General features: G+C 37.7%; 1 protein-coding gene across 1 annotated transcript; it reads left to right on the top strand.

Annotated features, from left to right (window-relative positions):
* Positions 1-6,263: 6,263 nt before the first annotated feature.
* Positions 6,264-8,318, top strand: LOC128665135 (immunoglobulin superfamily containing leucine-rich repeat protein 2-like). The gene has a single exon (XM_053719877.1). It carries the CDS (start codon positions 6,264-6,266, stop codon positions 8,316-8,318), a length of 2,055 nt encoding a protein of 684 aa, XP_053575852.1.
* The last annotated feature ends 9,521 nt before the right edge of the window (positions 8,319-17,839 follow it).

The following is a 17,839-nucleotide window of genomic DNA, read 5'->3' as shown; positions in this document are numbered from 1 at the left end:
TCTAACAATTAGGTAAAAATGAGTATAGTCAAAGAGAAATGCTTAGGAGCGCTAAAAAGCTAAAGGTTAAAAAGACATTAGGAGGTGAACCAAAAAAAAGTTATACACCACAAGCTAGTAAAAGCAATAGTTTTATATTTCTAAAATAAGCTAAAATCAGAACATAGAAACAAATGTAACAAGTGTGTAATTCTATAGTAATAAATGTTACTAAACAATTTGCAACAATATAATAAAAAAACGGACGTCTCCGATTAGATTAAAAATAGCATATTACAATGTATAATTGCCACCACTAAAAAAGTAGAAAACATGTGTTTTGCAAAACATATCAGTCAGTTCAAATTTCAACCCGAATAGTCATAGTTTATAAATCTGTATATCCAAATTTAGGAAGTGTAGACATATAAGTCCTAATGTTAAAGTATTTAACCAAATACCTGACGTTGCGAGTGTTACAGTTAAGGGACCGCAGCTAGGTGTGTAGGCTGTTTGGCGTCTGTGTGTACCTTCTCAGCCGTTATACCATACGTCACTGGTCTATTCAGCTGCTCCGGTCCTATTGGACAATCTCAATTTCAAACACTCCAGGGTTTTTTTTCGGTCAGGTAATGAAAAAAGTATCCTGCTATTAGTGCAATGGCACGCTGGATACTCACAGTGTATATCCTTTAGCGGACTTAGGTAAAAAGTTCAGATGTTTCTTCTAGCACAACACCGGTGCATAGGTATAAAGGTAGCAGATTTCCACTATATTCAAGCTTTATATGGGTAGGCAATCCTTACGCCTATGAGTCCAATGTAAACTCTGTTGTCCACAGAGGAGTTAAAACAATTATAAACAATTTTGACTGCATAAAAATCATCAACCGGTTTCTCCCTCCATGAGGGCTTTTTCAAGAAACATCTGAACTTTTTACCTAAGTCCGCTAAAGGATATACACTGTGAGTATCCAGCGTGCCGTTGCACTAAGAGCAGGATACTATTTTCATTACCTGACCGAAAAAAACCCTGGAGTGTTTGAAATTGAGATTGTCCAATAGGCCCGGAACAGCTGAATAGACCAGTGACGTATGGTATAGCGGCTGAGAAGGTACACACTGACGCCAAACAGCCTACACACCTAGCTGCGGTCCCTTAACTGTGACACTCGCAACGTCAGGTATTTGGTTAAATACTTTAACATTAGGACTTATATGTCTACACTTCCTAAATTTGGATATACAGATTTATAAACTATGACTATTCGGGTTGAAATTTGAACTGACTGATATGTTTTGCAAAACACATTTTTTCTACTTTTTTAGTGGTGGCAATTATACATTGTAATATCCTATTTTTACTCTAATCGGAGACGTCCGGTTTTTTATTATATTGTTGCAAATTGTTTAGTAACATTTAATACTATAGAATTACACACTTGTTACATTTGTTTCTATGTTCTGATTTTAGCTTATTTTAGAAATATAAAACTATTGCTTTTACTAGCTTGTGGTGTATAACTTTTTTTGGTTCACCTCCTAATGTCTTTTTAACCTTTAGCTATTTAGCGCTCCTAAGCATTTCTCTTTGGCTAGTTCCTAAGGTTGATGGAGCTATTTCCTCCTTAGCTAGACGCACTACTATTCCTATGGAATATAGTTTGTCATTTAGGGATCCAATGAATCACAAATCTGAGTCCTTGCTTAGGAAATTATTCTCTCAATTGGCTCTTCAGCTTAGACCTGCAGTAGCAATCACCTGTGTGGCCGCTGCAGCGTCCTTCTGGTGTGATTCTCTTACTCAAATGGTTTAGCTGCATTAAAGTCCTGAAAATGGCTAATGATTTCATTTGTGATGCAGTCTGTGACATCATAAAAATTGATGTCAAAAACATGTTAATTGCTGTTTTTTGTAAGGAGAGATTTATGGCTTAAATCTTGGTCAGCTGAAATGGTTTATAAGAATTAGGCTATTATCAGTCCCTTTTGAAGGGAATATGCTTTTTGGATCAAAAAATGGATTTTATTATCAAAACTGTCCCTGGGGGGAAATGGTCTTTTCTACCTCAGTACAAGAAATCTAAGGGTGAGTACAAGCAAGCAAATTGTTTTCATTCCTTTCGCCCTTCATAAGATCAAAAATCCCCATCCAACCAGAAGTCTGAATTCTCCAAACCTTGCTGGAAGCCAGGATCTTCTTGGTCGAAAAACAAACAGACCAAAAAGTCCAACTTGAATCAGAAATCTGCATGAAGGTACGATCCCCTGTCCAGAAGATCTTCTGGTAGGGGGCAGATTGATTCGGTTTCAGAAGGCCTGGTCTTGCTCAGTTCGGGATCCCTAGGTTCTCAATATCATATTCCAGGATTATTACGTAGGCTTTCGCACCAGACATCTCTGGAAACGTTTCATCTGTCTCATGTTCCAAAGGATCATGTAAAGGCAGCTGCCTTTGTTCAATGTGTTCAAGACTTAGAGGGTTTGGAAGTGATACAACCAGTTCCAATCTCTTAACAGGGTCAGGGTTTCTACGCCAACCTCTTCACTGTCCCAAAAGAAGGAAGGCACTTATCGTCCTATCCTGGACTTAAAAGCTCTTAACAAATTTGTTTGGGTACCTACTTTCAAAATGGAAACGATCCGCAGCATCTTGCCTCTAATTCAGGAAGATCAATTTATGACAACTATAGATTTGTATAGATATATAATCAATACATATATAAATAGCGTGAGTAATATGAGGCACGTCTAATGGTACAGTATATGAGTACTGCTTTCAGCATAGGGTTGCCAGTAATCTGAAAGCAATACTCATATACCATTAGACGTGCCTCATATTACTCATGCTATTTAAATATATTTTGATTATATCTTACTCAGCCCACACCGTGATTATTAGTTATCCCTAGGCTATATTGAACTAGGACACCTTATTACTTATTAACCTGTCTAAGTCTAGTACTATGTTTTTAAAGTAACCCATTTTTAAATATTTTCAGTAAAGTGTGATTTTATATTTAGTGTTGACATAACCACCCATATTATTCCAGAGGGATTAAAGTGCTTATGTATATCCCTTTTTTTCAGCTTCTCTTAGTAGAATAAGTAAATGTTGCAGATTACTACATAGCACCTACTAGCCACACATATATTACACTTAAGTCCTGCTAGATATCCTTAGTGTCACTATCCCTCATTAGTTGCTAAATTTTCAAAGTAGTGCCATAAATTTTCTATCTCTAAAAATGTCACTGCAGTAGTGTACATCAATCATCAGGGAGAGGCTCAAAATCCCTTATCTATGCAAGAGGTATCTCAATGTTTTGGACAGAGGAAAACCACTGCTACCTATTGGCCAATTATATTCTGGGAATAAACAATTGGAAAGCAGATTACCTAAATCATCAGTCCGTCCATCCAGGGGAACGATATCTTCATCAGGACTTATTCGATCAATTAGTCCTGAGGTGGGATCTTCCAGAAATAGCTCTCATGGCATCCAAATTGAATGACAAACTTGCTGTTTATTGTGTCAGGTCAAGAGATGCAAGAGCTCACATGATAGATGCTCTATTCTGCCCTTGGAAGTTTCATCTGGCCTATCCTCTGTTTGTTCTTCTTCCAAGAGTCATTGCAAGAATCAACCAGGAATTGGCTTCTGTAATTCTCATAGCTCCGGCGTGGCCATGCATAACTTGGTATGCAGACCTAATACAGATGTCATCTCTTCCTCCATGGGCTCTACCCCTAAGGAAAGATCTGCTGTCTCAATGACCCTTGTATCATTCGGAACTCAAATCTCTGAATTTGATGGTGGAAGTTGAACAACTAGTTCTCAAAAACAGAGGTTCCTCAGATTCTGTTATCTCTACTTTACTGCAAGCCAGAAAACCTGTCACACTGAAAATGTTTCATAACATTTGGAAAACTTACTTACTTTGGTGTTGGTAGAATACCCAGAATTCTTGAGTTCCTACAAGATGGACTAGATAAGGGATTATCGGCCAGTTCTTTAAAGAGTCCGATTTTAGCATTGTTAGTTTTCTTTCACAAAAAAACTCACCAAATTATCTGATGTTCAAACTTTTGTCCAAGACTTGGTGAGAATGTGCACTGTCATTAGACTCATTTCTCACCCTTGGAATTTTAATCTGGTTATTTCTGTTCTGCAAGACCTTCCCCTCCCCCCCTTTGAAACTATGCACTCATTGGACCTAAACTTATTGTCATGGAAGGTTCTCTTTCTACTAGCCATTTCTTCTGCTAGAAGAGTTTTATGAATTATCTGGCCTGCCTTCTGATCACCCCTTCTTGATTTTTTTTTTAAAGATAATTGGTCCTCTAGACTGTTTTTATACCAAAGGTAGTGTCCTCAAAAAATATTAATCAAGAAATTGTGGTTTTCCTCACAATGCCCAAATCCTTCTAACCCTAAGGAATGCCTACTTCAGAATTTGAATGCAGTCAGAGCCTTAAAATCCTATTTTGAGGCTACTAATGACTTTAGACAGACTACTAGCTTGTTTGTCCAGTTTTCTGGTCCCAGAGAGGGTGAAAAGCAGGGGTCAAGTCGAGCGGGAAAGCATGGGAACGGAGTTCCTGCACTATTTTTGCAGGAGGAACTTAGTTCCCCCTGGACAGAGAACAGAAACGCTTCAGTAAACACTTCGGCTGCTGGTGGGAGACGCTGGAGCACAGTCTGGTTAGAGGGATAGTGAGATCCTCTAGTAATGGGCAGTAAATAAAATTACAAATAAAAATGTCACCCTTGCCATGTAAAAATGTAACCATGGGTGTCCTTCCTCAGGCCCAAAGGCAACCATTCAGCCCTTCATTGGTTTTAATTTGCTTTCATTAACCAGAGTGTATAGTTTATATACATATAAATACAGTGTGTATAGAACAATATTCATTATGAGGGGGGTGGAAGTCTTGGTGAGTTCCCACACTTGTTTTTGTCGGACTTGACCCCTGGTGAAAAGAAAGGCTACAGCGGTGGCTTTGGCATCATGGCTAGAACAGACTATTCATTAGGCTTACTTGGTTGTGGGAAAACCGCCTCCAAAAAGAGTAACTGCTCATTCTACTAGATCTGTATCTACTACTTGGGCCTTCAAAAATGACGCCTCCTTGGGACAGATTTTCAAGGCAGCAACCTGGTCTTCTCATACCTTTTCTAAATGTTATAATTTTGATATTTATGTTTCTTCCACAGCTGCTTTTGCCAGGAAAGTCCTTCAGGCCGCAGTGTTCAGCAAATTTGGAACTACCATCATTTTGTCCCACCCATCCTTAACATGGACTCTCAGCTTGGGTATTGTATCCCACATGTTATGTGCATGTTTGGACTCTCCTCATCTTATGAAAGAAAACAGAATTTATACTTACTGATAAATTTATTTATTTCAGGATGAGGAGAGTCCATAAGACTCACCTGTATTTTTACTAGATGGGCGATAGTTCTTATTTGCACCTCTTAACTCTGATTCCTGTTTTTTCTACCTTTTCTATCTCTCTCCTGTTCTCCGCTATACATAAACTGAGTGGGGAGAGGAGGTGGGAGGGATTAAAGTTCTTCTGAGGGTTCTTGACCTCCTCCTAGTGACAGGAAATATATGCCACATATTATGGACACCTATGGACTCTCCTCATCCCGAAAGAAAGACATTTATCAATATAAATTCTGTTTTACAAGGTCATTATGCTTGTGGAAGCAGTAAAGTGTACAGAGGTGTGGCAATTCTGTTTACGCTGTGCAGAGTAATCTGTTTAAATAGTTTCCCCTCTGAATAACATAATGCAAAGAGGATTATCCTGAAAAATGCATGCAAGTACAAAGGAAATTAAGATTTACAACACTGCATGTGCAGGAGAGAAAAAGGTGTGTCCTAAGCCAGATTGCCCAGATTCCTGAAAGCAATCTGTCTTATATTTTACTGGGGTCTATGGATTAGGTCCCTTTGCATCAACCCGCTATTATAATTCATCATGAATGGATCTGTTTACAGATGAACTTCAGGGTACACCAGACAAGAAACAGTAAACAGCAAAGTTAATTTAGTAAAAAAAAAAAAAAAAAAAAAAGTTCTATGCTCCTATGTTAATAACCCTTTTCTCATCACAATCTAACTTTTTATATTTCTTTTTTTTACTTCAATACTGCTCTCTACTCTTCTAATTTCCCCATCCCACTAAAATATTTTTTTCTTTTGATTTGTATATAGTGAATATACCTCCAGTTCAATGTCTGATATGTTTTTTCTTTTTTCCCAGGTACCATAATGGGCAGTCTTTTCTTTCTATGCGTAATTGCAGCTTTCATAGAAAGACCATTTGGCTGCCCTGACTCGTGTTCCTGCATAGACAAGTTTAACCAACAGTTTGCTGACTGTACTTATAAGGAATTGCAGAAAGTTCCAACAGGATTCCCTTCAAATGTCACTACCTTAAGCCTCTCAGCCAACAAGTTTAGCTCCCTGAAGAGGTCCAACTTTGTAGGAGTGCCTCAGGTTACGTCACTATGGCTGGCCCACAATGAGATCAGTGTAGTGGAGGAAGGGACTTTAGCTTCTCTGGTACACCTTAAGAATTTCGATATCAGCCATAACCTTCTGGTGGAATTTCCCTGGGGTGACCTGGCCAGCTTGCCTTCCCTGCAACTGCTGAAAATGAATAACAACCGCATGGTCAACTTGCCACGTGATGCCTTTGCCAACCTAAAGGACTTGAGGTCCCTTAGGATCAACAACAACCAATTCAAAGTGATTCATGAAGGAACCTTTAAACCTCTCACCTCACTCTTACATATTCAGATTTATAACAACCCTTTCCACTGCTCTTGTTCACTCATGTGGCTAAAGAGGTGGACTGAAGAAGCCCAGGTAACTGTGGCTGAGAAACAGTTAATCACATGTGCCTCTCCAGAGGAGCTTCAAGCCACACCTTTATCTAAAATTCCAGATTTACCCTGTGAAGCTCCCACAGTACAGCTGAGTTACCACCCCAATCTGGACAATACTGAGCTCTATGATGGATTCACTCTCACTTTGCACTGTCTAGTTACTGGGAGTCCAAAACCTTCTATAAAATGGCTAGTTCGCAATTCAACCCAAGAAGTTGAAATTCAGCCTCCTACACCAGGCCAGACAAACAATAATTTTACAAAGGGTCAAATGTCTGGTAGATTTCTCATTTATCAGAATGGTACATTAGTTATTCCTCACCTTAGTAAGAAATTGGAGGGGACCTATACGTGCCAAGCCACAAATGAAATGGGAAGCAGTCAAAGCTCAGTTAATGTTTCTATTGCTGGAAACCAAAAATATCCCACCAAAACTATAGAGGATTCAGTTATGAGCAAAACAATACCTGATGGCAAAAAGCCTGTAGTAAAGAGTGCTGGGAACAGTATCCTAAATATAGATAAGACAGAGGAGAAGGTTAAGCATCTTATTCCTACACTTCAGTCCCTGGCTTCTATGGGCAATGAGTTAGAGACTGTTGATAATAATGAGCATCCAGTGGATATTGAGAAGAAATGTGGACCAAGTTTGGGTGTCCAGCATGTGTCCAATCAAGCATTTAATGACAGCTCTAACCTTAAACCTCACACTTTTGATATGGGTGTGATTGCTTTGGACGTGTCAGAGAAGGATGCCAAGATTCAGATTACACCAAATCACAATCGCCCTGGAAAAGAGCATCTTAGAATGCTGTACTTGTGCCAGGAGGGAGCCAAGGGTGTTTCCTTGGTACAGTGGTCAGAGATTGAAGATCGGGTAAATTCATATTGGTTCCGTGGTTTGACACCTGGCACAAACTACTCAGTGTGCTTAACCTATAAAGGTGAGAATTGTCAAGTGCAAGTGGTCTTTACTACAAAAAAAGAGGTCCCCTCTTTGATTATTATTATTGTGGTGAGTGTCTTCCTTATGGGACTAGCTACCATACCTCTTATGGGTGCCACCTGCTGCCACCTTCTTTCTAAATATCATGGTAAAAATTACAAGCTAATAATGAAAGCCCAGAAACAGGACCCTATGGAAAAGCACATGGCAGCTGACTTTGACCCAAGAGCTTCCTATGTAGAATCTGAAAAAAATTACACTCCCAGCGAAGTTGAGGAAATTGAAGCCGAAACAAATGTAGCACCAGAGCAGGAAGAAGTAGAAGTGGAAGGAAGTGTGTTGGATGAAACTATCCCAAGCTCCCAATCCAAAACAAACCATGAAGAGTTTGAAGTGGGATCAGAGTACAGTGACAAACTCCCTTTGGGGGCAGAGGCTGTTACCATCTCTGAGGAAATCAATGGTAATTACAAGGAACCTGCTCGCTGAGCTGTGGTAACAAAGTGTTTATTCCCACCCCTCCTAAAAAAGAAAAATAATTTTACGATAAATACATTCATTGTAGCAAAAAATAACAGTTTTGAGAGGGAAGGGGTCAGAAGTCAAGCTATACACAAAATACAGTTGTTACAAAGATGACCGAAGTGAAAATAGAAAAACATGCAACATCCCCATTTGTTAGAGCAAATGATTTTATCATGAATGGTGCCAGAAATCCATACAAAATACTGCACATCTGTCTGCATGTAGTGTAATCTGTATAGGTGCATTGTGCTTAAAATCAGTATGCATGCAACATTTGTGCACATGAAAGGTGATGTAAATGTAGTTACCAAAACAACTCTATATATTTGTGTGCAGAGCACTGTGTCTATCTGTTTATGTGCAGAATAGTGTGTATCATAATATTAATATATATATGTGTGTGTGTATATATATATATATATATATATATATATATATTTATCTATATATATATATATATATATATATATATACATACATACACACACTATATATATATATATATATACACACACAATATATATATATATATATATATATATACACACACAATATATATATATATATATATATATATATATATATATATATATATATATATATATATATATATATATATATATATATATATATATATATATAGTATATGTTAATAGCTGTGCAGTTATACATTTCTTTTACATTTGTATCTAACTGTACAGAGAAGTGTGTGCGTTTAGACCAACATGCTTACATATCATTTTCAACATGTTTAGATAGATTGATAGAGATGTGTCTGTGAAGGTTTACAAGTAAAGCAGTTTATATCTGTATGCACAACTCACATCTGCAAAGCAGTGTGTATCATTATGTATATTAACAGACAAATACGTATCTGTATGTAAATGTAAAGTATATGTAGTTTAATTGTAGAGCAGCATGCATCAATACATACAAAATCAGAAGAGTTGCTCTGGAAGTAAGTGTATGTATATATTTGTACATAGGACTGAGTGCTTGTGTATATATGTAGAAAGGAATGGAGTGACTTTATATACGTTTATATACATCTGCATATTATTAATATACAGTGTGTGTTTATGTACATGTAGAAAGGTGTCTTTATATGTAAGGGTGCAGATGTGTATGTCTTGTGTCTTGTGTCAGTGTCCTTATGGAAAGAAAATATGGGATAGATCATATATATATATAAATCTATCTTAACACATTATTATGGAAGAAGTTAAAACTGAGTTTGTCACATTAGCCTATTCGCTTCTCATATACATAAAAGTTTAAAGTATCAGGTGATAAATCCCCAACAAGTACATATTCTCTGATGTCATTGTTGAGAATTAGTAATTAAGGATTATTTAAATCCCAGGGGATTCTTATTGCATAAAAACAAGAGGATTATAAGAAGCAAGAAAGGACCAGTATGGTTCTGTGTCTGCTCAGAGCTTAATTCTATAATATTGTAATATCCCTACCCTGAGATTCGAACTGCTCCACTCACCAGTGTTGGTATACAATAAACCCCAGGAATATTATTAGAACTTTTTTTTTTTTTTTTTTTTACATATTTTGCACAATTTTATAACTGTAATGTTTCATATTTTATTGTAGAATTTGTAACATGGGGAAAAGGTTAACACTCAGATAACTTTTTAGAAGACATCTCAGTAGCATGTGGGGCTAGACCCTGCTAAGCATCAGTTAATGAGTTATTTTGCAGCTGGGAACAAGCAGTTGAATGCTGATTCCATCATTTGTATATGACAAAACATATACAGCATATAACAAGTCCATGCCTTAATACTTATGTATTGCAGGTATCTGCAGAATGGGATTTACCAGAACCATTTAAGGGTTGTTATAACACTCTGCTCTGTACAGGTATACCTCACTTTACAGCGCTTCACTTTACAGCGATTCGCTAATACAGCGCTTTGTGGAGCTGAAGTTCAACCTCCAAGGATTTTGAAACAGTGCTATAATCATCGTGAGATTGCTAGAAAAGTGACTGGCACCATTTGTTTATGCTTAGTTCACTCTGTTTATAGCATTGCAGTGCAATCTGTGTCTCAGTGCTATAGTCTGGCAAATTTTACTACAGTAATTGTCACAATTTTACAGGTACAGTATTTATTGAATACTAATTAAATACTTGCTGTGCTAGTGTTAAACTAAACATAGCACTATTGCACCCCTAAATATGTTAGTTCAAACATGTTTTCAAGATTTTAAACACTGAAAAGAAAGCTAAAACTGCCTTGTTTCACTTTAAGGCGGTTTTCACTTTACAGCGGGGCTCCGGTCCCTAACCCGCTGTATGAGCGGGGTATACCTGTACTGAGATCTTCAGCTACAGAATTACTGCCTAGAGCAAGACACTGTACATAAGCAGTTTGCTTTAGGGCCAACATCTTCCTGTGTACTATTATTCTCTTTATATATTAAAATCCCTCTGGATTGTTCTGCTACTTTGGTGCTGCAGACATCTAGTGACATACTCAGATATAACCCCCTGACGCAATGTTCATGATGTTTTTTAGACTATGTACCCATATCTCTATCTATCTATCTATCTATCTATCTATCTATCTATCTATCTGTCTATCTATATGGGTAGGAAAGCACTCTCACTTAATATACCATGGTGCACAGTCACACATTCATATAATGAAGAATATCACACGTGCAAACATTAAGCATTAAGAAGTATATACACAAACGTAAGAGTACTCTCTAAAAAAACAACAACCTAATATAGGCAATGAAATGACTAGAATAAGCAATAATCTTTATGGCATTCAAATAATTATATTATATAAGATAACATACAACAATGACTCCAATGCACTGAATGCAAAAGCACAAAAAAGCACAGTTCATCAAGCAAAAAGAAGCAGATACTATTCCTTCCAATGCACACAAGTAATCAAGACAATGTAGATAGGTGAGCAGTGCCTAAACACTTACTATATCATACACTTTGAGCCTTGGCTAGGAACTCGCATATTTAAGAGGAGCTTAGTCACATATGATTATACATATTACGCTCTCATAATTTGATTACTACTTTCTGCAATCAGTGTAACAAGCCTTGTTCCAGTCTCAATTACAATGCTTTTTCTCTTCACAATAGTCTCACAGTACCAACCTTCCTGCTTCCTAACTCACTATCCACTCTGTCCTCGCTCTCAAACCTCCCCCATATCCATATACACTCTGCCCTCCCTCTTAAACTTCCCCAGTATACACTCTGTCCTCTCTCTCAAACCTCCCCAATATACACTCTGTCCTCCGTCTCAAACTTCCCCAATATACACTCTGCACTCCCTCTCAAACTTCCCCAATATACACTCTGTCCTCCCTCTCTAACCTCCCCAATATATAGTCTGTCCTCCCTCTCAAACTTCCCCAATATACACTCTGTCCTCCCTCTCAAACTTCCCCAATATACACTCTGTCCTCCCTCTCAAACCTCCCCAATATACACTCTGCCCTCCCTCTCAAATCTCTCCAATATACACTCTGTTCTCCCTCTCTAACCTCCCCAATATACACTCTGTCCTCCCTCTCAAACCTCCCCAATATACACTCTGTCCTCCCTCTCAAACCTCCCCAATATACACTCTGTCCTCCCTCTCAAACCTCCCCAATATACACTCTGTCCTCCCTCTCAAACCTCCCCAATATACACTCTGTCCTCCCTCTCAAACTTCCCCAATATACACTCTGTCCTCCCTCTCAAACCTCCCCAATATACACCCAGTCCTCCTTCTCAAACCTCCCCAATATACACTCTGTCCTCCCTCTCAAACCTCCCCAATATACACTCTGCCCTCCCTCTCAAATCTCTCCAATATACACTCTGTTCTCCCTCTCTAACCTCCCCAATATACACTCTGTCCTCCCTCTCAAACCTCCCCAATATACACTCTGTCTTCCCTCTCTAACCTCCCCAATATACACTCTGTCCTCCCTCTCAAACCTCCCCAATATACACTCTGTCCTCCCTCTCAAACTTCCCCAATATACACTCTGTCCTCCCTCTCAAACCTCCCCAATATACACCCAGTCCTCCTTCTCAAACTTCCCCAATATACACTCTGTCCTCCCTCTTAAACTTCCCCAATATACACTATTTCCTCCCTCTCAAACTTCCCCAATATACACTCTGTCCTCCCTCACAAATCTGTCCAGTATACACTCTGTTCTCCCTCTCAAACTTCCCCAATATACACTCTGTCCTCCCTCTTAAACGTCCCCAACATACACTCTACCCTCCCTCTCAAATCTCTCCAGTATACACTCTGTCTTCCCTCTCAAACCTCCCCAATATACACCCAGTCCTCCCTCTCAAATCTCTCCAGTATACACTCTGTCCTCCTTCTCAAACTTCCCCAATATACACTCTGTCCTCCCTCTCAAACTTCCCCAATATACACCCAGTCCTCCCTCTCAAACTTCCCCAATATACACTCTGTCTTCCCTCTTAAACTTCCCCAATATACACTCTGTCCTCCCTCTCAAACTTCTCCAATATACACTCTGTCCTCCCTCACAAATCTCTCCAGTATACACTCTGTCCTCCCTCTCAAATGTCCCCAATATACACTCTGTCCTCCCTCTTAAACTTCCCCAATATACACTCTGTCTTCCCTCTCAAACCTCCCCAATATAAACCCAGTCCTCCCTCTCAAACTTCCCCAATATACACTCTGTCCTCCCTCTCAAACTTCCCCAATATACACTCTGTCCTCCCTCTCAAACTTCCCCAATATACACCCAGTCCTCCCTCTCAAACTTCCCCAATATACACTCTGTGCTCCCTCTCAAACTTCTCCAATATACACCCAGTCCTCCCTCTCAAACTTCCCCAATATACACTCTGTCCTCCCTCTCAAATCTCTCCAGTATACACTCTGTCCTACTTCTCAAATCTCCCCAATATACACTCTGTCCTCCCTCTCAAATCTCTCCAGTATACACTCTGCCCTCCCTCTCAAATCTGTCCAGTATACACTCTGTCCTCCGTCTCAAACTTCCCCAGTATACACTCTGTCCTCCCGCTTAAATCTTCCCAATATCTACTTTGTTGCCTCTCTCAACCCTCCCTAATATACAACCTGTTTTCTCTCCGAACCTTCCCCAATACTCACTCTGTGCTCTATTCTCTGTTGCCTAGCACTCCATTATTCACCCTGCTTTTTGCTCTTGACCCCACAGTACCAAACCCCTTGTTTTGTTGACTGATACCTCCTACACCACTCTTGCTTATCTCCCCATTTCCATACCACATCTTGCTTCTCCCCCTAGATGGATTCTTAACAGATCTGAGTTGAATCCTATTGGTAAAAGGGAATAATGAGCATGCACTGGGAGACTACAAATGGCGTAGAGGAAGCTGAATTCCATATTGTTTTCCCTTTTTTCAAAATGAAGATTTTTAATTTGTATTGCTAATTATAGAAGCCACATTTTAGCATTTGAGAAGATAGTTTCTGGATAGGGGCATTCTTCAGATGAGAGTATTTTGTGCATTCTAGCCAGAGGCAAGTCTTATCTTCTAGTAATTCCTCCTCATTTTGGTGGCTTAGTCTGATTTCTTTTAGTTGCAAATGTTGTCCACTGTAACCTCTCTTGCCTACTATTCAGTCTGCATTATCTTGCTTCTCTCTTAGTAAATTAATTTTGCTTTTACATCATGCTTCACCCTTATGGTTCTCTTCATATCCACTCTGTAACATCTTGTTTCTCTCCCTAATCAGTAATGTTCTCTCTTGCATGTGACCACGATATACATTTTAGACCTCCCTGTAGAAAGAGTGAATTGGAAAACTGATGCTCAGCATAACTTCATGTATTTACATCACCACATACATATATATTATACACTTCTATATGTGCACTTATTTTTACTTGTGGGTGCAAAAGAAATTATCGTTTTCTTATTTTTCTTGTGCCCAGTATATATCACCCTATCCTCTATAAACTGTAAGAGGTTAGTGTGAATTTGTAACTTTGTATAAATAAGCTATGTGTTCTTTACTGTGGGGTGAGGGTCTTTAAAAAAAACTTTTTTTATATTTCATAGTAATCATGTTTGTTCTTGATAGTAAGGAAATATTATGTATCTTTGTGTACAAACATATTAATGACTTAAAAACTCATCCCTCCTTCTTTTGCTCCGTATAGACAGCCTATATTTCTCCTATTTCTCCATACAGTATTCCCTTCCTCTAAATCCTCACATTGTAGTTAAAGTTTCTCTTTATCTATTTATCTATCTTTATATTTCTTTCTATACCTCCATATATCCCCTCTACATACAGCTGCTTATATTTTCTCTATATAAACCCTGTCTATAATTTCTATTAGTGAAAAATTATTATATGAAGGGATGTTTTAGAGTATGAATACATCATATTTCCAGGTGTACTGTTATCAGTAAAATGTTTGTTATTGTGAAGTGTAAAGATTCTGGGGGTTCTGGAACTTGTTGTTTGAAAACCCAATAAAATAATTTAACAAACAAGAGCTCAAATTGTCTGTGATTTAATGACTACTATTATTGTAATTGTCTGTATCCTTCACATTGTAGAGCATGCTATGGTTTACTACCATAATGTCAAGATGAAGATGCCAACACTACAAATTGTGACTTATAAATGCTCCTGTTAGCATATTCAACAGTGCTTGTTGGCAGTGCTGGCAACCAAGTGGTTAACTAGCCATACATCAATAGTAGCAGGGCTGCAGGGCAGTTGCCACTAGACAAAGTTAATCAGTTCTCTTACCTTTTTCATTTGACTATTGTCCACATTAGCCTGATCGCTCACTATACCCATATTAGTTCCCTGGTATGGTCAAATGTAAGAAATAGAAAGTGAATAACATAATGTTGATCTCCTGGTCAACCAGATAGGCATTCCTCTTAAGGAAAAAAAATGGCCAATTCAGCTTCCTACTTTGTCTAACGACTCAACCTGCCCTGTAGCTACTTATTTATTTCCACTTCATGTCTGTCTCTAATCATTTATTCATTTATCAAATAGTAAAGCAATATTCTTTATATATATATATACTGTTTATATATACTGTTTATATATATATATATATATATATATATATATATATATATATATATATATATATATATATATTTATTGCAAAAAATGGACAGCACTCACTGGATTTCAAAGAAATAAAAGACTCATTTATTTTGTTATGTTTTGCTTTACATTTCTTACAATATCTACAACCGTTGGACTGAACCCTGGTCATTGGCATTTTTGTAGTGAGAGTGTGGGCTCTCCTGGCCTTATCTGTGTGTGTATATATATATATATATATATATATATATATATATATATATATATATATATATATATATATACAGTTTATGCAGATTTATACACAACGTTATCTCACTTCTCACTCTCTTCTTTTTATCCTATTGTTTTCCTTCCAAGCTCTCCATCTTCTCTACTGTTCCTAATTCTGAATGTTTTTCTGTATTTTCTTTATCTCTCTAAATCCTGATTTTTTCAAGTTTGTTTTCTTTCCATATCCTTCAATACTTCATAATCTTCTACACCCTCTTCTTTCTTGCTATCTTTATAGTTCACCCTCCGTTTCTCCCAACCCCTCCTTATTGGACACGAATTGTGATGTGAAATATATGGGAGAATTTTTTCTGCTCTGTCAATTCCCAGTCTCACACATACAATTATTGCTGCCACATGCACACAGCTTGTCGCCTGTCAACTCTGAACTCCAACCCTTCTCAGCACAGGCTTCCGCTTCTCGTTCTTGAAATAAACACACACATTTCATATTTTTCACTCTCACTCTATTTCCTTGTGGTGTTTCTCTCATAATAATGTTATTACAATTCATTAAATGCTATTCCCCTTCATACGCTCCGGTTGGGCTTTACTTAAAGGGACATAAACCAGGTTGAGATCTGTGCATATACTAAAAGGGCTAATTAATTAAAAATAGTTGCATAAAAAAAAATTGTTAAAAAATTTCTGGCAAGTATTTTAAAATAATTTTCAAAAATAAGCAAAATGAATTACATAACTAAGCTGCCTGGATCAGCCAACTCCACCCCTCATATCAGTGTTTAGACACAGGCATTGTATTTTAACTCGGTTCACAGCTTCTAGGCATGCGCCAGCAGATAATCACTACGCATTTTTGCATTCTATCAAAACAACAATGGATATAGATACAGCCATAGAAGGAAATGTGTGGGGGGAGTTAGAGCTTTACAATTCAGAAACTAAAAAGAAACGGTTAATGGCGAGGCACTGCAGTATAAATCTGCAGGTAAAGTAATTAAAGTAAATATTATTATATTTTGTCTCTATCCCGACTTGTTTTATGTCCCTTTAAAGGGACATGAAACCTCAATTTTTTATTTTATGATTCAGAGCATGCAATTTTAAATAACTATATTAGCAACTTTTCTTCATTCCCTTGGTATCTTTTCTTGAAAAGCTTGGATGTAAGCTCAGGAGTGTACATGTGTCTGGAGCACTTTATGGCAGCAGTTTTGCAAGAATGTTATCCATTTGCAAGAGCACTAGATGGCAGCACTATTTCCTGCTATGTAGTGCTTTAGCCACCTACCTAGCAATCTCTTCAACAAAGAATATCATGGGAACTAAGCAAATTTGATAACAGAAGTAAATTGGGAACTTAAAATATTCTCTGTCTGAAGCACAAAATAACTTTTTGGGGTTTCATATCCCTTAAATCAATTTTTACTAACACGATGACAGTTCTAAATGCTTTTATACATTGATTCTGTATACAGATGATTTGTAACACATTGATTATTTATATATTCCTCTGATGAAGTGAGTACTCGCGAAACGCGTCAGAAATTGTGAGATCAGGACGTCACTTCTGGTTTTGCCGTTGAGCATTTACACGGCACCCGACGCTGCAATTTTTATCCCATTTCTCAATTCTTTGTGCAGGAGTTTTATGGTGTTTAACATAGCAAGTTGTATTCTACCCTCTTATGTATTCACACTGTTTTCACTGCTAAATGTGTGGACATTAACAAGGACAGTGTAATGTATCAGTTATTATAAAACTTGCACAGCTTTTATACCAGACTTGGCTTTTAATCTGGCAAATAAATTATTTATTCTAAAGTAATACAATTTGGTTACTAATAAATTACTTAAATCATTCCGGAATCTTTTTTCCTTTAAATTGGAAACATGTTATTATTGTATCTCTAACAAAACCTTTATCAATGGAGGCTTCTAGAAAGAAATCAGAGAGCGTTGCGATACACTGCTCCAAACCAACATTACCATAGAAAGGGAAATATTCCCCTCCATACAGATTATATACCTCATATTGAGGAGGTATAAAAAGGTGAACAAGCTTCTTTTTCTAAGTATTGGATACTGGAGTCCTCTTTGTTGTGGCTCTTTTTTTTTACTTGCTTGTGCGCTGTCCTGCCTTTTTAAATA

The sequence above is a fragment of the Bombina bombina genome, chromosome 6 (assembly GCF_027579735.1).
Source record: "Bombina bombina isolate aBomBom1 chromosome 6, aBomBom1.pri, whole genome shotgun sequence".
Taxonomy (NCBI): Eukaryota; Metazoa; Chordata; class Amphibia; order Anura; family Bombinatoridae; genus Bombina; species Bombina bombina.
This window is presented reverse-complemented; position numbering and strand designations above follow the sequence as displayed.

Bases quoted from the DNA above. Each gene is read 5' to 3' on its own strand.
- LOC128665135 (XM_053719877.1), top strand. From the start codon at position 6,264: ATGGGCAGTCTTTTCTTTCTATGCGTAATTGCAGCTTTCATAGAAAGA.